The 21,648-nt window shown below is 43.4% G+C and overlaps 1 protein-coding gene across 1 annotated transcript in view; it reads left to right on the top strand.

The window, feature by feature from the left end:
- LOC109917313 (C-Jun-amino-terminal kinase-interacting protein 4-like) overlaps positions 1–21,648 on the top strand; it is a 222,875-nt gene that overhangs the window by 91,560 nt on the left and 109,667 nt on the right. The window contains exon 4 of the mRNA XM_048611076.1: positions 14,171–14,324. Coding sequence (XP_048467033.1) covers positions 14,171–14,324 — 154 coding nt within the window. The remainder of the gene's footprint in view (positions 1–14,170; positions 14,325–21,648) is intronic.

Consider the following 21,648-nt stretch of genomic DNA (forward strand, 5'->3'; position numbering starts at 1 on the left):
GGGGAAGGCCAACTATAGCAAAATTCGACTGGAGCTGGGGAATGTGGATTGGGAGCAGCTGTTTGAGGGTAAACCCACATTTGATATGTGGGAGGCTTTTAAAGAGAGGTTGATTAGAGTTTAGGACAGACATGTCCCTGTGAAAATGAGGGATAGAAAGGGCAAGATTAGGGAACCATGGATGACAGGTGAAATTGTGAGACTAGCAAAGAGGAAAAAGGAAGCATACATAAGGTCTGGGCGACTGAAAACAGATGAAACTTTGGAAGAATATCGGGAAAGTAGGACCGATCTGAAATGAGGAATTAAGAGGACTAAAAGGGGTCATGAAATATCTTTAGCAAACAGGGTTAAGGAAAATCCCAAAGCCTTTTATTCATACATAAGGAGCAAGAGGGTAACTAGAGAACGGGTTGGCCCACTCAAGGACAAAGGAGGGAAGTTATGCGAGGAGTCAGAGAAAATGAGTGAGATTCTTAATGAGTACTTTGTGTCGGTATTCACTGAGGATAGGGACATGACGGATGTTGAGGTTAGGGTTAGATGTTTGATTACTGTAGGTCAAGCCAGCATAAGGAGGGGGCATGTGTTGGGTATTCTAAGAGGCATTAGGGTGGACAAGTCCCCTCACTTTACTCAGACAGTAGTAAGGGCGTGGAATGCCCTGCCTGCAAAAGTAGTAGACTCGCCAACTTTAAGGGCATTTAAATGGTCATTGGATAAACATATGGATGATAATGGAATAGTTCAGGTTAGATGGGCTTTCAGATTGGTTTCACAGGTCGGTGCAACATCGAGGGCCGAAGGGCCTGTACTGCGCTATAATGTTCTATGTTCTATGTTCTATGGTTCGGATGGGATCTATCCCAGGTTACTGAGGGAAGCAAGAGAGGAAATAGCTGGGGCCTTAACAAATATCCTTGCAGCATCCTTGAGCACAGGTGAGGAACGGAGGACTGGAGAATTGCTAATGTTGTCCCCTTGTTTAAGAAGGGAAGCAAGGATAATCCAGGAAATTATAGACCGGTGAGCCTGACGTCGGTGATGGGGAAACTGCTGGAGAAGGTACTGAGGGATAAGATCTATTTATATTTGGAAGAAAATGGGCTTATTAGTAATAGGCAGTATGGCTTTGTGCAGAGAAAGTCACGTCTTACCAACTTGATAGAATTCTTTGCGAAAGTGACAAAGTTGATAGATGAGGGAAGGGCTGTGGATGTCATATACATGGACTTCAGTAAGACGTTCAATAAGGTTCCCCATGGTAGGCTGATGGGGTCCAGGGTGTACTGGCTAGATGGATAGAGAACTGGCTGGGCAACAGGAGACAGAGAGTTGTAGTGGAAGGGAGTTTCTCAAAATGGAGAACTGTGACCAGTGGTGTTCTACAGGGATCCATGTTGGGACCACTGTTGTTTGTGATATACATAAATGATCTGGAGGAAGGTACAGATGGTCTGATTAGCAAGTTTGCAGATGACACTAAGATTGGTGGAGTAGCAGATAGTGAAGGGGACTGTCGGAGAATGCAGCAGAATATAGATTGGAGAGTTGGGCTGAGAAATAGCAGATGGAGTTCAATCCAGGCAAATGCGAGGTGATGCATTTTGGAAGATCCAATTCAAGAGCGAACTATGTGGTAAATGGAAAAGCCCTGGGGAAAATTGATGAACAGAGAGATCTGAGTGTTCAGGTCCATTGTACCCTGAAGGTGGCAACGCAGGTGGTTAGAGTGGTCAAGAAGGCATATACGGCATGCTTTCATTCATCGGATGGGGTATTGAGTACAAGAGTTGGCAGGTCATATTACAGTTGTATAGGACTTTGGTTCAACCACATTTGGAATACTGCGTACAGTTCTGGTCGCCACATTACCAAAAGGATGTGGATGCTTTGGAGAGGGTGCAGAGGAGGTTCTCCAGGATGTTGCCTGGTATGGAGGGCGCTAGCTGTGAAGAGAGGTTGAGTAGATTAGGATTATTTACATTAGAAAGACAGAGGTTGAGGGGGGACCTGATTGAGGTCTACAAAATCATGAGAGGTATAGACAGGGTGGATAGCAAGAAGCTTTTTCCCCAGAGTGGGGGACTCAATTACTGGGGGTCATGATTTCAAGGTGAGAGGGGAAAAGTTTAAGGGAGATATGCGTGGAAAGTTCTTTACGCAGAGGGTGGTAGGTGCCTGGAACGCGTTGCCAGCGGAGGTGGTAGAGGTGGGCACAGTGGCATCATTTAAGATGTATCTAGACAGATACATGAATGGGCAGGGAGTAGAGGGATACAGATCCTTGGAAAGTAGGTGACAGGCTTAGGCCTGTTCCTGTGTGTGTGTCTGTTTGGCAGGGTGGGGGTCTCGTTTTGGTTGGAGTGTTTCCTGGCACAAATGACGGTGATTGTGGTTTGTGGTTGTTGAACATAAGTCACCCTGCTCCAGGAGTTCCTAAGGGCAGCAACCTTGGCCCAGTCATCTTCAACTGTTTCTTCAATGACCTTCCCTACATCATAAGGTCAGAAGTGAGGATATTCAGTAATTGCAAAATGTTGAGCACCTTTCAAGATTGACTGCTTCTTCGATATTGGAGCAGTGTGCAAATACAGCAAGACCTGGACAGTAATCAAGTTTAGACTGACAAGTGGCAAGTAAAGGAACTGGTAGTTGCAGTTAGTTAGAATATTTAAAAGTCATTTGGACAGGTACCTGAACAGGAAAGGTTGAGAGGAATATAGGCCAAACATATTAGTGTGGAACTGATTCAGTTTGCAAAACTTGGTCAGCATGGATGAGTTAGACCAAAGGGTCTGTTTCTGTGCTGTATGACTGCAGGATTATAACATTTGTGCCACACAAGTGTCAAGCAACAACCATCTCTAACAAGAAAGAGTCTAAATTGCATTCAATGGCATTACTATCACTAAATCCCACACTATTTCCATTTGGAGGGTTATCCACTGACGAGAAACTGAACTGGACTAGTGATAGCCAGATTAAAGATGGCAACGGAGTAGGACGCTGCAGCCACAGCTTGTCTGCTCCATTCTTCCGTTTCTTCTGTTTTCTCCTCTTCTTTCTCTTTTGTCTTTTCCTCCTCTTCTGTCTCCCCGGCTTCGGCCTCTGCCCTCCCAGCCTGGGGCCCCCAGGCCTCGGAACTCCCTCTGCCGGCCCAGCGTGGAGTCTGCTCTGCCCGCGTGACATCCTCCCGCCCTGGCGTGACGGCCTTTGGGTAGTATGTGGCGGTCTGTCAGCCTGGCATGGCCTCAGCATGGAATTCCGGTCTCAAGGTGATTCCAGAGCGATTTCTCAGCCTTGTGAACCCTGAGGTGGTCAGAAGTCAAGGCCCGATGCAGACTGGAGGCTGGGTGCCAGCATGGACTGGGTTGGAAGACCATTGTTCTGAACACTTTTTTTTTCCTCCATTTTATAATTTTTTCCTCAAATCAGCCTTGCTAGATTTTTTTACTTTCAAGAATTGGAACTGAAAAAACTACCTAGACAGTTTTGTACCTAAGATGTCGCCGTTAGCGGCAACTTGTACACTTTTCACCGTACTCATTTGAGTACATGCGACAATAAAACTAATTCTAATATGAGGACTGTGGCTACAAGAGCAGCTCAGAGGCTCAGGGTCTTGCAGCGAGTAACCTCCTGGCTCATCATTGCCAGTCCACCATCTGCGAGACACAGGTCTATAGTTTGATAAAATACTCCCCTGTAGTGGTTAGAACCAAGTGGATCTTGTTGACAATCTTTTTGATTGAGATTGGCCCATGTTAACAATCAGGGTGCCCTGGCTGACCAATAAAAACAGGGACATGGGAAGGTTGTGGCCTGGTGGTAGTGTCACAGGAACAGTGATCCAGAAACCCAGAGGCTAATATCTGGGGATATGGGTGCAAATCCCAGCCTGGATGATGCTGACATTGGAATACAATTTAAAAAAGGGACTTGCGGAGGTCCTCCCTCTTTCCGGGGGGTGGACGGTGTAGAATGCAGCAGTGCCTTGTAATGGCAGATTGCAGAGGTTCATGAACGCCCAGTCCAACTATTTGTTTTGCAGCACTGTGGAGTGTGTGGACAATGTGTACATTGGTTGTGGGCATTTGCATTCCCTTTGTAGTTACCTGAAGAGCCTGTTGCTATGTTTTTGATTGCACTTCAGCCCCACGCTCCTGATCTTTGGGTAGCTGGTGTGGAGGGGTGCGGGCAGGTTGGAGGATCTTCTCCAGGTTCTGCCCCTTGGCCTGGCCAGGCTGGCTATTAACAGGTCCAGGGAGTGGGCCTTGGAGGGGGGCCATTTCTGCTGGCTGGCTGCTTGCACCGTTCTGTGGTTATTTTCGAATCCGGGTGTGCTTGGAGAGAGAGCACACGGTGTCCGCCAGTGCGCTCGATGCCTTCAGGGAGAGGTGGGCATTGCTGAGGGTGGAGTGCATTATTCCCCTTTCAATTCTATTTTGGTTTGATCCCTACCCTCCCACTTCCCTTTTTTTCACAACGGCGTTGCCCCGACCGGGCTCCGCTTGACACTGGTTCCCTGCTGTACAACTGTGCTTATTTTCCCCCGCAGCAGTAGTGTGGAGATGGAAGGAATATAAAATGTTATCAGGGGATTTAGAATTGGGGAAAATAAAGCAAAAAAATATAAACGGAGGCTTCAGGATCTCCTCAGTTGAGGAACTGACTTTGAGCTAGCTGGCCACAGCCAATGTACTGTGCACATGTAAATAAAGGGTGACTTGGTGACGGGATACAGGCCTCTGTGTAGTTATTTCATCCCTACTCACCTAGTTGAGTGCAGCTCCCTCAGCCCGAGGTGTCTACCATGTAATGTCTTGAGTACAGTGGGACCTTGATCAGATGGGCCAATGGGCTGAGACGTGGCTGATGGAGTTTCAATTAGAAAAACTTGAGGTGTTGCATTTTGGTAAGGGAAATCAGGGCAGGACTTATTCACTTAATGGTAAGCTCCTAGGGAGTGTTGCCGAACAAAGAGACCTTGAAACTGGAGTTGCAGGTAGACCGAGTAGTGGAAAAAGGCATTTGGTACGCTTGCCTTTGTTGGTCAGTGAATTGAGTGCAGAAGTTGGGATGTCATATTGCGGCTGTACAGGGCATTAGTTAGGCCACTTCTAGAATGCTGTGTTTAATTCTGGTCTCCTGCTGTAGGAAAGATGTTGTGAAATTTGCAAGGGTTCAGAAAAGATTTGGAAGGATGTTGCCATGGTTGGAGATTTTGAGGTATAGGGAGAGGCTGAATATGCTAGGGATATTTTCCCTGGAGCATTGGAGCCTGAGGGGTGACTTGATAGAGGTTTATAAAATCATGAAGGGTGAATAGCCAAGAGCAGGGGCAGGGTTGCTGGGGATGGCTCAGCAGCATCTATGGTGGTGGTGGGGGGCGCTGATTGGCATCAGGTTTCGAGTCCAGTGGCCCTTCCTCAGACTCTTGGGGTGCTTGGGTCACTGGGTCCAGGGCGTCGGCTCTGGTTTCTCTCAGCATATGCTACCGGACCTGCTAGGCTTTTCCAGGAATTTCTGTTTTTGTTTCTGATTTACAGCATCCACAGTTCTTTTGGTTTTTAGTGAATAGGCAGGGTCTTTTTCCCCAGGATTGGGGGGTCTAAAACTACAATGCATTGGTTTAGGTGAGATGGGGAAGTTTTTAAAAAGGACCTGAGGGGCAACTTTTTCATGCAGAGGGTGGTGCGTGTATGGAATGAGCTGTCAGAGGAAGTAGTAAAGGTGGTTACAGTTACAACATTTGAAAGACATCTGGATGGGTATATGAATAGGAAGGGTTTAGAGGGATATAGGACAAATACTGGCCTATGGGCCAAATGCTGGCAAATGGGACAAGATTAATTTAGGATATCTGGTCGGCAAGGACGAGTTGGACCGAAGGGTCTGTTTCTCTACTGTTCAAGTGTATGACTGTTGTTTGTTAACCTATTGCTCCTATTTCCCCACCTCATATTAGACGAAAGACTTGACTGCAGCTTTGAAAATTACTATTTTTTTGTATCAGTGTTAGGAAAGTTGAGTAACCTTGTGAGCTTAGATTACCAGTTTGCAAATTGCATTAACACTGTTATGGTGAAAATAATTCTATATATAATTATTAAATTTTACTTGCCTTACCAGAGCAAATACATTTTTAAGAAGGCTACAATTTAGAGTGTAGTTTTGTGATGAAGAATATTAGTGTATAACTGCATCTGACCACAACTGGCTCTATTGAAACACATCTCGCTCTATTGAAACACATCTCTCCATGACATCCCAAATTGAAGTTTTATTGCCATGGAAAGGAAATGGTTACAGCTGACTGTGTCTTGGGTAATCTCAGATATTTCTTGCAGTTCTGTTCGTTTAATCATTGAGGTGCTTTAGGAAAAGAGGTCTGAAGAGAGGAGACAATTACAATACGTAGAAAGAGGTAGCTGCAATTTGAAACAAAATTCCCAATGCACTCCTATGTCTGATGCTTTTCCACTTTTTTTTATTGGAAACTACATCATTAAACACAATTTTAGAAGTTTTCAAATCCTTTTAATGCCCCAGACTATAATAAATACATCAAATGTAATTTTGAATTATTCAGTGGTTAAGCCCCTCTTTAAGTCCTTTAATCACAACTCATTATGAACTGTGGGTAGTAACTCTGTCAGGTTCCAATTCTCAGTGCAGAAAAACATCAAACTACATTCTCTTGGCAAATGTTGCTTGATCCAAATGTTCCTAGCACTTTATGCTAATGTTACTGAATCCTTTATCTTGAAAGCAATCATGTTTTTGTGCATCTGAGACTATTGCTGGAGTAAAACAATCAGACTTAACATCATAAACAGTAGGAGCTGGCTCACAGTCATATAGTCCAAGTTGAAATGGTGCCAGTATAACAGCTTTTTCAGATATACGTACAAACCTGAATACATTTCTGGTTTGCACAGAGAGAGCCATTCTGTGATCACCTAGTATAATGTAAGATGTATAAAGCATATCATATAGGCATACAGTATGGGAAGAGTTCATTCAGAAAAATATAGTGGCTTGCATGACAAGAGTGATTGGGTTAGTGAGGTAATCCAGTAATAAACAATAGATTCAACAGTGCTGCAGGGTAAACACCAACCATCAGATGCAAGAGAGACGCAGTTACTAATCCAAAAAGCTTTTTTCTACAATGTGCTGTTCACAGCGATAGAAATTTAATGACCCTTGTAATAGTAACACCAGAGTTCATGGGACAGCTTTTGAAATTAGCAAAATGAAAACCTAAAACATAAACAAAGTGCTGTGATGCTAGAAATCTGAAATAAAAGCAGAAAGTGCTGGAGGACACAGCAGATCTGGCAACATCTATGGAGACACAAGCAGTTATCATTTTCAAATCCAGTATGACTTCTAGGTGGAAAAGAGAGTTTTATCTTGTAGACAAAGATTGAATAGCAATTGGAACTGAAAAAGAATCTAGTAGTTTTCCGTTGCTTTACTGTACTTCCATTATTGAATTGCATTGTGTGTTCCACTTGATTCTTGCTCTTCATTGTCCTGCACTGCTCATTTCATTTAGACTTTTTACTCTTTATTTCTGTGAAATGTAATCAATATGGTTTGTTGGTTTTTGACTCGACAATCTTTTCCCTGTTGTATTCACTCAAATAGTGAAGTAGGGGAAATGGGGGAAATAATTAGCCAGTCAGTCAGCATGTGGAGGGATAAAGGCTGTATCTGGCATGGACCTTCCATCAGAGTTATTGAAAGATATATCACCATGATGTTTACCATTTACAGATAATGATAGCTTGCTCCCTATTTCTAATATTTTATATGTTTGTTTCATACATTGAGATTATGATATTGAAACAGGCTGATTATCCCAGTTAATCCATGTTGGTATTTAGCTTCCATTCAAGCACGTTTTTATTTATGTCCTTTTGTTCTAGACTGCTCAAGTCTAGAAAACTGTCTGCTTTTTCTATCAACTTTATCCCATCCTCCAATAATTTTAAAGATTTGTATTACATTGGCCCATAATCAGCAAAATTTCAACATTTGTAGCTCAAAGTTCTATATAGATTTTTCATGTAAGGTGCAATTGACTTTGCAGAAATATTCAAGAAATGCTTGCACGTCTCTCACTATCCTAACTGTATGTGTTTTATTTGGGGAACAACAGCATTGAGATGAAGCAAAATTTTTTTGATAGTTTGAATACAAAACGGTTGGAATATGAAACTAAAGTATTCGCTTACATTGCTTATAATTTCTTGTCCTGAAAACTAGTGTGTTTAAAATTTCTACTTTGCTTGCATGATTGTACATTGAACTTGATTAACATCAGAGGTCCAAGGCATGAATACTTTGAACTAGACTTCTCTCTGAGCCAACAAGGTGTACATTAAAATAATGAACTTCAGGATCAAAACCCAAGAAATGGTCAGAATAAATTACTGCAACAAGTAATAATGTCTTGTATTTATGATTAAATTACCATCATTTTAATTTTTCATAAAATTAATTCATAAAAATATAATGCTAGAACTGCTGTGCACATGACCTCTGAGAAATTGTGGCATTGGTGACCAAATTCTGTGGATTAAGTTGTGCCTATTGCATATTCGTGATGGATATCTGTGGGCAGGGCTTTGAAAAAAAAACTGAAGATATAAATGGATAGCTATCTCTGGTGTTGCTGTGAGAGTCAGAGCATTTGCTTTGGAAAATTGTGATGGATTTTTTATATACCACCTGGCGGTATTTTCGCTAGACTATTAACCCAGAAACTCAGCTAATGTTCTGGGGACCCGGGTTCAAGTGAATCATTGGTCTAGCAAGTTATTCAGTTTTATCAATTGCTATAAACTTTCAAAGAAACAAAACGGGATAGACCACCTGGCATTGTAGGCATTGGCAAAGACAACAGCAGAAACAGTCCTGTCGACCCTGAAATCTCCCCCTTACTAACAATGCTAAAATTGGGAGATCTGGCTGACAGATTAGTCAAGCCATAGCCTGACATTGTCTGTAAGTGTGATTCCATTAGTATGACTATGTCCTAGGCATCACCATCACCATCTCTGGATATGTTGGCAGCACAATGGTAGACAGTTGGGAAGGAGTTGCCCTGGCAGTCCTCAACGTTGACCACATGAGGTCTCATGGCTTCAGGTTAAACATTAAATACCACCTGCTGATTACCAAGTAGTGCCCTCCCTCTGCAGAATATCAGTACTTGTCTGTGTGAACTTAGAGGAAGCACTGAGGGTAGTAAGGGTTCAAAATGCTCTGTGTGGGGGATTTCAGTGTCAACCATCAAGAGTGACTTGGCAGCAGTACTACTGATCAAGCTGGTCGGGTCCTAAAGGACATAGTTGCTAGACTGGGTCTGCGGCAGGTGGTGAGGGAACCAAAAGAGGGAAAAACATATTTGACCTCATCCTTACTAATCTATGTCAACTGCAGTTGCATCTGTCCATAACAGTATCAGTAAGAGTGACCACTGCACTCCTTGTGGAGACAAAGTCTTTCCTTCGCATTGAGAATAGCCTCCATCGTGTTGTGTGGCACTGTCATTGTGCTAAATGGGACAGACTTCTCATAGATCTGGCAACTCAAGTCTGGGCATCCATGAGGCACTGTGGGCCATCAACAGCAGCAGAACTGTTCTCCAGCATAATCTGCAACGCTATGGCCTGGCATATCCCCCACTCAACCATTACCATCAAGTCAGGGGATCAATCCTAGTTCAATGGAGAGTGCAGGAGGGCATGCCAGGAGCAGCAGCAGAGATAGCTAAAAATGAGATGTCCTCATTGGTAGCTTCTCCAGGTTGACTACTTGCATGCCAAAAAGCATAAGCAGCAAGTGACAGACAGCTAAGTGATCCCACAGCCAACAAATCAGATAGAAGCTCTGCAGCCCTGCCACATCCAGTCAAGAATGGTGGTGGGCAATTAAACAACTCACTGGAGGATGTCCCCATCTCCAGTGATGGAAATGCCCAGCACATCAGTGCAAAGGATAAGGCCGAAGCATTTGCAGCAGTCTTCAGCCAGAAGTGCTGAGTGGATGATCCATCTCGGCCTCCTCCAGTGGCCCCCAGCATTACAGATACCAGTCTTCAGCCAATTTGATTTACTCCACAAACCATCGAGAAATGGTTGGAGACACCGGATACTGCAAAGGATATGGGCAATAGTACTGCCCAGGTTATGTCTTGTACCTAAAGAGCAGAACAAATCCAACCCAGTCAACAGTGTGCTCTCAATCATCAGTAAAGTGGTGGAAGGTGTCATCAGCATGCTATCAAGTACCACCTGCTCAGCAATAACTTGTTCTGTGATGTCCAGTTTGGGTTCTGCCAGGATCACTCAGCTCCTGACCTCATTACAGCCTTGGTTCAAACATGGACAATTGAGCTGAATTCCAAAGATGAAGTGAGAGTGACAGCCCTTGACATCAAGGCTGCATTTGACTGAGTGTGGCATCAAGGACCTCTAGCAAAACTGCAGTCGATGGGGTTTGAGGGGCAAACTCTCTGCTGGTTGGAATTATACCTGGCATATAGTAAGATGGCTATGATTGTCGGAGATCAATCATCACAGCTCCAGGACATCTCTGCAGGAGTTCCTCAGGGTATTGTCCTCGGCCCAACCATCTTCTAGCTGCTTCATCAACGAACTTCCCTCCATCATAAGATCAGAAGTGGGGATGTTTGCTAATGATTGCATAATGTTCAACACTGTTCACGACCCCTCAGATACTGAGGCAGTCCATGTTCACATGCAACAAGCTGGCATTTGTGTGGTATGAATGTTAGTGCTGCTATAACCATGACCAATAACGGACAATCTAATCACTGCCCCTTAACATTCAGTGGTGTTACAATCACTGAAACCCCCACTGTCAACATGCTTGGATTTACCATTGGACTGGACTTGCCACGCACAAATAGTGGCAAAGGTTTTGCGGTAGATTTGTAGTTCGGGTTGTGGGTGTTGAGGTTGGTTGGCTTGCCGAGCTGGTTTGTTGTTCCGCAGACATTTCGTTATCGTGCTTGCTAACATCCTCAGTGCAGCACGGTAACGAAATGTCTGCGGAACAACAAACCAGCTCGGCGAGCCAACCAGCGGCAACAACAGCAGGTCATATGCTAAGGAATTGAAGAGGAAAGGTGAATTATTGAAGAGAGATACTGTCATTAAATGAAAACACCACAGAAATATTCCAAAACAAACCCAGAAAATGTGAAGAAACTCAACATCTGTGGAGAGAGAAACAGAGATAATGCTTTGAGTACAGTATGGGTCTTGTTCAGAGATATTCCAACATTGTTGTCTTAATTTGATACTGTTAAATTTCAACCACCTGCTTCAATTTTTTCTAACCAGTAAATAGTTATCAGTAGTGTTGTTTAGAGTTCTTAAAACTGCTAGATAACTGAAATTTTTGGAACAAGAAGTTAATTTTGGAATGGGCAACTATTCGTTTCATTGTCATCATTCCTTCTCCTCACTAAGTGTGTCCTTGACCAAAGAAATGCTTGACCATGAAATAGTGAAGAAAGTAATCAAAATTGAAATTTACTCTTGCTGCACATGCATGTTTTAAAATATTATACATCACCACAATGGGACAAAAAAGGTTTGATGAAAAATATTTGCCCCTTGTTAACATAATTGAACCAGTTGGAACTTCTTAATGTTTACTTATTTTCATATTTATATGAAGAAAAATTACTGGTCAGAATGTGCAAGGAGATAATCAAAGATATCCAACCAGTGGAGCTGACTGGTATTTTTGTTTTCCGAATGATACAACAGTGCTGTAATTTCTCATCTTCTCAGATGAAGTGGCCTACTTTCTGTCTCATCTGTGACTTTGAGTTGCTAATGATATTCTGTACACATTGGGGACAAATTCATTTGTGTAGATTTCATAGAAGCAAAGTGGTGAGAAGGACTCTGGTGGTGCATTGGTAGTGTCCATACCTCTAAGCTGGCAAACCTGGGTTCAAGTCCCACCTGTTGCAGAGAGACTATAATTACATTTCCAAATGGTTTGATTAGAAAATATCTAGAAGCAAAGTGGATTGGGAAACAGATTTGATTACATTTGTGCACTGACAAACAGAGAATGCCAACAAACTGAAGTCAGGCAGCACCTGTGGAGAGAGAAACAAAGTTAACATTTCAAGTCCAGTACGACTCGTTTTCGAACTACTTGATTGAAATAACTTATGGTTTGAGCTGCATTCATTTTGTAATTACAGTTCAACTAATACTCAACTACTAGTTGAACTCTGCTTTGGAGCTGAAAATGTGAAATGTGTTCTGACATGATTAATTTGATTGTAAAATGTTGTTTTGGCCTTTGTTTTTCTTGAACATAATTGGATGAATTTCATTACAGGAACCACCAATCCCCATGCCAGTCATGTTTTGCTGATTTTGTTGTACAACTGATACATTATATTATGTACAAATGACAAACCAGAATATTTAAGTGAATTAAATTAAAGTAAATTAATATTAAATAAACATTAAATTTATTTAGTAGAGTGGTAATGGTTCTATACAATTTTTCTGTCAGATCTGAGAAACTTCTGCTGTGATGTTCTGGGACTGAGACAATTGTCGTTTAACAATCAAAAGCATCTTCCTTTGTATTAGATGTGATCAAACCTGCAGAGTTTTCCCTTCAATACCCATTGACTCATTGACTCATTCTGTTAGTTTTTGACTTGATGTCGAGAGGAGTCGCTCTCATCCTATCTTTGAAGTTCTGCTGTTTTTGTCCATTTTTGGGTCAATGTTTGTACTATTGTTTGTACTATACAGGGGCAAAACCAGGAATTGTCAAGTCAAACCTACAGATGTGATAGGACTGGAAATTTTTTTTGGATTTTGGTTAACTGTAAAGTGATAGCGCTGGGGAGTAGATGGGATTTTGTTTTGCCAGGTGTTTTGAAATCTTCCAAACTGTTATTTTTAGGTCACTTGTTTTGGTTTGTTTTATTATTTCTTTCATGTAATAAACTTCTCTATTTATTGTCAAAATTAACTCAAATACCTCTCGTAAATCCATGGGCAGAGTTTTATGGTGTCCCACAAGTGTATTTGCAGGCTGAGGGTGTCTGCTAAACGCCGCAGATTGCCCTGTAATCCATTCCTGCCCTATCCTGTAGTTTTACATTGAGCAGGTGAGTTTCCAGACTTTAGACCCATAAGTGGTCAATAATCCTAAGGCTAACAGGAGAAGTTTGGGGAATGGGGATAAGCTCGACAGGTTACCCTACTCGGAACTTGGTAGGGAATGGGCTGCCTCCCTCAAGGGTCCCATTTTCACCGCTGACAGTCCTGCCTTTAGCCTCATTTATTGTCATACTTGTAGTCTATTTTGTGAGTCAACCTCAACCAGCTGTCCCCTTGTATCAGTCTAATTCATTTTAGTTTTAAAATATTTGTTTCAAATTGGAATATACCACTTTCAGGCATAATAAGGAATTCAGGCATTCTGACTTTTGTCTCTAGTGGATATTTTACTGTATCTTGACTTCCTAATGGGTTCCACAACATATTGTTACAGGAAGCCATGATTCAAAGTTTTCAACACGTTGATCTCCTGGACTGCCTTTAACAATTTAATTGGTTCAGTTGTTATGAAGATTGAAATCCCCAACAGTTATTCCATTGCCTTTGCTACAATCACCAGTAGTTTCTTGTTTTAACTGTGATCAATGGTTTAACTACTGCTGGAGAGCTATAAACTATTTCCAATAACATTTCTGACTATTCATAATCTCCATTCATAAAATTATCCTACTTATCATCTGAGATAAGATCTCTTCCCGTTGCTGTCCTTATGTCATCATTTACTATCTGGGCTGCTCCATTTTTTATATTTATGTTCAAGTTCAAGAGATACCACTGTCAAGTGAACTCAGTGCAATGACAAAAAAATCACCAAAGCTCCAATGCAACAGAACATTTACTATTGTTGTTACTGATGTCTTTAAAAGAAAACCCTCCAAATGCTGAAGTGTGACATAAAGATTGGTTCATGATCCAAAATGGCTTCTAGCTGATCTTGAGCAGCTATGTCCTAACTACTTTTCTTAGCTTAGCAAATATGCTTAGTGGAACTTGACCCATATTTCTTCCTTCCTGAACAGGAGAGAACCACCACGTTCCTTGGGTCTCTTTCAGTTGCCTGGAGGAGATGTTCTTCTTACACCAGATGCAGCAAGGGAAGGAACAGAAACACCTGGTACAGAAACCTGGAGGTTCAATGACCTTAGCCAGCCAAGATCCAACACCAGCCTAAAAGTAAGAATAAAACTTATACAGGTAATCTAGATTTCATAGTACAAATTATATTTCAAAAATTATTATTACTTTTCCTATAATTAGCCACCTATCATTTTAAAGAAAGAAATGACAAGCCTGTAAGCAAGAATGTTGGTGTATTGAATTGCTGTTTAGAAAAACCAGCTTCACCAGTCCCACTGCTGCAGGAACACAAGAAATGTGAACATTTCAAGGCTATGGCCTTCAAGGCTATTCATCATTCAATATGATTATCACCAGTCTTGGATTACACCTCCACCTTGCCACCTGCTTCCATTATCCCTTGATGCCCTGAGAGACCAATAGCAAAATGTGCCGGATGCTGGGTATCTGAAGTAAAAACAGAAAATACTCCAAATGCTCAACATTTGTGGAAAGAGAAGCAGTGTTTATGTTTCAAACCTTAGATTTTCACCAGAACCCAGCATCCACTTTATGTTGTATGGTATATACTGTGTGGCTCAAGTGAAGCGCAGACACTGAGTTAGATTGGTTGGGCAGAATGGTTTGTTTCTTTATTGTATATCACTTATAATCCAACTTAAACATTGAGATAGATTGACCATCACTTTCCTTTGGTTGTGGGGTCAGGTGTCTGTGTGATATTAGTAGAATGCTTACTTTTGCTTTTAGAATTATAAATTCCTACTGAACTGTGTGTGAATAATGTGCCCATTTTGGCACTCAACGATAATTGTGACCTGTGGCCAGACAGGAATTAAAAATTTGGTTCAGGGCCCTGGTGATTTCCTCTCTAAACTCCCACAGCAGCCTGGGATACAACTCATCCGGATCTGAGGATTTGTCCACTTAAAAGCCCACCAAAACTTCAAATACCTCCTCCCTATATCAGTTTGCTCAAGAACCTCTCAGTCAGTCTTCCCAAATTCTGTACCTACATCCTCTTCCCAAGTGAAGACAGCTGAGAAGTACTCATTTAAGACTCCACTAAAATCCTCCGATTTTCCCCCTTGGTCCATAATGGGTACTATACTTTTCTCTGGCTGTTATTTTCCTCTTGATATAGAGTTTGTAGGGATTCTCCCAATCTTTTCCGCCAGTGTTTCTTCATAACCCCTCTTTGCTCTTCTAATTGCTTTCTTAAGATGCTGGAAAAACTCAGCAGGTCTGGCAATAACTGTGGAGAGAAGGCAGAGTTAAAGTTTCAGATCTAGTGACCCTTCTTCAGAATCGTTCACACTTTCTCTCCATGGGTGCTGCCAGACCTGCTGAGTTTTCCTAGCAGTTTCTATTTCTCTTTCTGATTTCCAGCATCTGCAGGTCTTTGGGGTTTTATTTTGCTCTTTTAAGATCCTGTCTGTCCGTTCTAAACTCCATTAGGGCGTCCATTGTTTTGCTCCCTTTGTACCTGTTAAACACCGCTCTTTTCCCTTTTGTCCAACTATAAATATTCCTATGGATTGACGCTGAAGTAGTTGTTCCCAGCCTACCTTGGCCAGATCCTGCCATCTTGATAATATCTGCTCTCTCCTTTCCCCCCCCAGTCCAAACGGCATTTTTGAAGACCATTTTTCCCTTATCCATTACAAACTTAAAACTTATGGTGTTGTGGTTGCTACCACTAAAATGTTCCTCCAACACCACTTGGAACACCTTTCTGGCTTCATTTCTCAGCATGTGGTCCAGCACTGCACCCTCTGTTGTAGGATAATCTACGCATTGATATAAAAAAGCTATTCTGAATACATTTTAGGAGGTCTACCCCCTCTAAACACCTTATACTATGATTACCAAAATTAAGCAAGTTGTATCCCCTAATATAATTGCCCGATTACTGTTTTACACACCTCAATGAATTGTCTACATGCCTGCTTCTCAACTGCTTGCTGACTGTTTGCGGGCCTTTAATATACACCTATCAATGTAGCTACCCGTTTGTACTCCTAAGCTCTGCCAACAAAACCTTATTTGATGACCCTTCAAAGATATCATCCATCCTTACTACAGTAACTGACTCCTTCATTAATATTGTGACACCACCTCTTTTATGTCTTGCCTAAAGATCATATATCCCAGAAGAGAGCTGGCAGTCCTGTCCCTCCCTCAGCTATTTCCAATGATGGCAACAACATCACAATTCCACATGTCAATCCGTGCCCTTAACTCCTCTCTCTAATCTATAATACTCCTAGCAATAAAATAGAAGCCATCTGGTCTTGTCTTGCTCCCTGGAGACTTGTTACGTCTGAACACCCTCTGCCTAGGTTCCTTTTCTCAGGTATACTGTGTCACGATTGATCTAACACATTGTGTTCCCTTCCCCTGCCAAACTAGTTTAAACTCCTTGCAACAGCATAAGCAAACTGTCCCACAAGGATATTGGTTCCATTTTGGTTTGGGTGTAGGTTCACCTGCAGAGGTCTCACCTTCCTTGGAAAAGTCCCAGTGATCCAAGAAGCTAAAACCCTCCCTCCTGAACCAACTCTTCAGCCATGCATTCATCTGCTCTGTTCTCCTATATCTGTGCTTACGAGGTTGTGGCATTGCAAATAATCTAGAAATTACAACCTTTGAGGTCTTGCTTGTTTATCTACTGCCTAAATCCCTGAACTCTGATACAAGACCTCATCCCTCATTCTACTGATATCATTGGTCCCAATGTCTGCCACAGTCTCTGTCTTATCTCCCTCCCCTTTCAAGACGTCCTGCAGCTGCTCAGTGACATCCTTGACTTAAGCACCAGGGAGGCAACACACCATCTTGGAGTCTGTTCTGCAGCCGCAGAAACCTCTGTCTGTTCCCCTAACTAATCCCCTATTACTATTGCTCCTGCTTTCTTCTTCCTCCCCTCATTGACAGTCTGGCTGCTTGTGGTGTCAGAAGCTGGGTTCTGCTTGCATTCCCTTGAGGAGCCAGGGCCCTTCTCAGCTTCCAAAATCGTAACTGAGACAGACCCCAAGAGACTACTGTACTCCCTGCTTGTTTGTCTTTGATTCACCATTCCCTTATTTCTTCCAGACACTTGACCTGCAGTATGACCATCCTTCTGAATGAGCTATTCAAGTAACTCTCAGCCTTGCAATATGGCACAGTGCCTCAAGCCACTGCCCGAGCTCCCAAAAGTGGAGCTCAAGTTTCTGGAGTTGGGAGCACTTCTGTAAGGTCCTTTCGTTTAAATTAAATTTATGGATATGTAGTAATTCATTTTGAAGACCCAAACTGACACAAGATAATTCAATACGCTTTGTTAAATTTGAATGCAGCAGTAAGGGGAGTGCTTCAATATCTAAACTGCTGTCATGTGGATAAAACACTGAACTCGAGTGAGCAGTCAGAGCTATTCTTCGTCATTATGACATAAAAAGAGCATGTTGTGATGAGAACGTAAGGAATCTTCAAGGGGCTATAGGTAGAAAAGTTGAGTGAGTAGCCTAAAACTTGGTAGATGGAGCTTAATGTAGGAAAGTGTGAGATTGTTAGCTTCTATAGCAAGTTCAAAAGAGATTGACCAGGCTAATTCTTGGAATAAAGGAAAGGATTGCTTTCTCGAGACCGGCTAAACAGGTTTAATCATTAGAGTTTAGAAGAATGATGGGCAATCTTATTGAAATGTACAAAATTCTGAGGGGACTTGAAAAGGTAGGTGTTGAGAAGATATCCCCACGAGTGGGGAATCTCGAACCATGGGATATAGTTGCAGAATGAGGGGAACTCATTTAAAACTGAGATGTATATAAATCTCATCTCTGAGAGTAGTGAATGTCTGCAATTCTCTACACCAGAGAATTATGGAGGCGAGATCTTTGGATGTATTTCAACAGGAAAGGTGGATAGATTTTTGAAATATTGATGAGTTGAAGTCTATGATAAGCTGGCATAAAAAAGGAGTTGAGGCCTGGGGCAGATCAACTATGATCTTATAGAATGGTGTGACAGGGTTGAGGGGCTGAAAGGCCTGCCCCTCCTGTTTCTTATCTACTAAAAGTATAAAATCATGGAAACACTCGGCATCATCTGTAGACAGACAGAGTTAACACTTTAAGTTCTGATGAAGGATCATCAAGCCAAATTCTTAACTCTGTTTCTTCCCACATGCAATGCCTGATCTCTTGAGTGTTTCCAATACTTTCTGTTTTTATTACCTTCTTTGGCACTTGAACTGGCTTGTTCTACTGGCTTAACAAATGAATGCTTTTGAGGTCTTGTTACAAGACAAAGTGAAATGTGTATTTAGATAGGTGGTTTATATCACCTTTTTTTTTAAGATTTTGCGCATTTTTAACTTTATTTCTGGACTGTCTCGGGTTTGAGTTTGCTGGATATTAGTTCATATGAGAGTAGCATACTCTGTGTTCTTTTATGGAGGATAATTGTTTTTCCCAGTGACAAAACAATTATTGCCCTGTATGTGAGCAGGGACTGGCGTTGAAATTTACACCGTTTTGTGACTAATGCACTTAATAACTGACATTGTGTATGAGGAACTAGATCATCTTAGGATATTTTGTTGAACTTGTCCATTGAAATGATTTGTCATAATCCAGACAGTAATTAGACTATTCTGGAAAAAATCATCGAACATGGATCGGTACAGCACAGGAACAGGCCCTTCGGGCCACCATGTCTATGCCAACCATGATGCCATTCGAAAGTAAAGTTGCACATGCTCCATCTCTATCCTGCCTGTTCATGTGTTTGTCTAAATGCCTCTTAAATGTTGGTATGATATCTGTTTCTGCCACCTTCCCTGGCAGTGCATTCCAGGCCCTTACCACCTGCTGTTTTAAAAAAAGCTTTCCTCACACATCTCCTTTAAACTTTCTCCATCTCACCTCAAACCTATGCCCCCCTAGGATTTGACATTTCTACCCTGGGGGAATGACTCCAATTATCCACCCTATCCATGCCTCTCATAATGTTATATACTCCTATCAGGTCAGCCCTCAGCATCCAATGTTCCAGCAAAAACAATCGGAGTTTTCCAAAGATAACAAGGTGCAGAGCTGGATGAACACAGCAGGCCAAGCAGCATCAGAGGAGCAGGAAAGCTGACGTTTCGGGCCTAGACCCTTCAGAAATGGGGGAGGGGAAGGGGGTTCTGAAATAAATAGGGAGAGAGGGGGAGGTGGATAGAAGATGGATAGAGGAGCAGATAGGTGGAGAGGAGACAGACAAGTCAAAGAGGCGGGGATGGAGCCAATAAAGGTGAGTGTAGGTGGAGAGTTAGGGAGGAGATAGGTCAGTCCAGGGAGGACGGACAGGTGAAGGGGGCAGGATGAGGTTAGTAGGTAGGAGATGGGGGTGGGGCTTGAGGTGGGAGGAGGGGATAGGTGGGAGGAAGGACAGGTTAGGGAGGCGGAGACAAGCTGGGCTGGTTTTGGGATGCGGTCGGTGGAGGGGAGATTTTGAAGCTTGTGGAGTCCACATTGATACCATTGGGCTGCAGGGTTCCCAAGCGGAATATGAGTTGCTGTTCCTGCAACCTTCGGGTGGCATCGTTGTGGCACTGCAGGAGGCCCAGGATAGATATGTCGTCTGAGGAATGGGAGGGGGAGTTGAAATGGTTCGCGACTGGGAGGTGCAATTGTTTAGTGCGAACCGAGCGTAGGTGTTCTGCAAAGCGGTCCCCGAGCCTCCGCTTGGTTTCCCCGATGTAGAGGAGGCCACAATGGGAACAGCAGATGCAGTATACCACATTAGCAGGTGTGCAGGTGAACATCTGCTTGATGTGGAAAGTCTGCTTGGGGCCTGGGATGGGGGTGAGGGGGGAGGTGTAGGGCCAGGTGTAGCACTTCTGTGGTTGCAGGGAAAAGTGCCGAGTGTGGTGGGACTGGAGGGGTGTGTGGAGCAGACAAGGGAGTCACGGAGGGAGTGGTCCCTCCGGAAAGCAGATAAGGGTGGGGAGAGAAAAATGTCTTTGGTGGTGGGGTTGGATTGCAGATGGTGGAAATGTCGGAGGATGATGCGTTGGATCCAGAGGTCGGTGGGGTGATACGTGAGGATGAGGGGAATTCTCTTTTGGTTGTTATTGCGGGGAGGGGGTGTGAGGGGTGAGTTGCGGGAAATGCGGGAGACACGGTCGAGGGCGTTCTCGACCACTGGGGGAGGGGGGTGTGGGAAGTTGTGGTCCTTAAAAAACGAGGACATCGGAGATGTTTGGGAGTGGAATGCCTCATCCTGGGAGCAGATGTGGCAGAGGCGAAGGAATTGGGAATAGGGAAGGCATTTTTGCAGGAAAGTGGGTGGGAGGAGGTGTATTGTAGGTAGCTGTGGAAGTCAGTGGGCTTGAAATGGATATCGGTTTCTCGGTGGTTGCCAGAGATGGAAACAGAGGTCCAGGAAGGAGAGAGAGGTATTAGAGATGGTTCAGGTGAACTTAAGGTTGGGATGGAAGGTGTTAGTGAAGTGGATGAACTGTTCGAGCTCCTCGTGGGAGCACGAGGCGGCGCCGATACAGTCGTCAATGTAACGGAGGAAGAGGTGGGGTTTAGGGCTGGTGTAGGTACGGGAGAGGGATTGTTCCACATAACCTACAAAGAGGCAGGCATAGCTTGGGCCCATGCGGGTACCCATGGCCACCCCCTTTGTCTGTAGGAAATGGGAGGAATTGAAAGAGAAGTTGTTGAGGGTGAGGACGAGTTCGGCTGAGCGGATGAGGGTGTCAGTGGAGGGGGACTGGTCGGGCCTGTGGGACAGGAAGAAGCGGAGGGCCTTTAGGCCATCTGTATGGGGAATGCAGGTATATACGGACTGGACGTCCATGGTAAAGATGAGGTGTTGGGGACCGGGGAATTGGAAGTTCTGGAAGAGGTGGAGGGCGTGGGTGGTGTCACGGACGTAGGTAGGGAGTTCCTGGACCAAGGGGGAGAAAATGGAGTCCAGATAGTTGGAGATAAGTTCGGTGGGGCAGAAGCAGGCGGAGACAATGGGTCGACCAGGGCATTCAAGTTTGTGGATTTTGGGAAGGAGATAGAAGTGGGCGGTGCGGGGTTGGAGAACGATGAGGTTGGAGGCCGTGGGTGGGAGGTCACCTGAGGTGATGAGGTTGTGGATGGTTTGGGAGATGATGGTTTGGTGCTCGGGGATGGGGTCATGATCAAGGGGGCGGTAGGAGGTGGTGTTGGAGAGTTGGCGCCTGGCCTCGGCGATGTAGAAGTCAGTGCGCCATACTACAACTGCGCCTCCCTTGTCCGTGGGTTTTATGGTTATATACTGTCTCCGAGTTTTCCAAACTCTCCTTACAGCTTATATATTCCAAGCCAGGCAACATCCTCAAAAATCTCTTTCACGTTCTCTAAGGCCTCCAAATCCTCCCTGTGGTGACCAGAAATATACATTATAC

The sequence above is a fragment of the Rhincodon typus genome, chromosome 23 (genome assembly GCF_021869965.1).
Source record: "Rhincodon typus isolate 14 chromosome 23, sRhiTyp1.1, whole genome shotgun sequence".
In the NCBI taxonomy this organism is placed as follows: Eukaryota; Metazoa; Chordata; class Chondrichthyes; order Orectolobiformes; family Rhincodontidae; genus Rhincodon; species Rhincodon typus.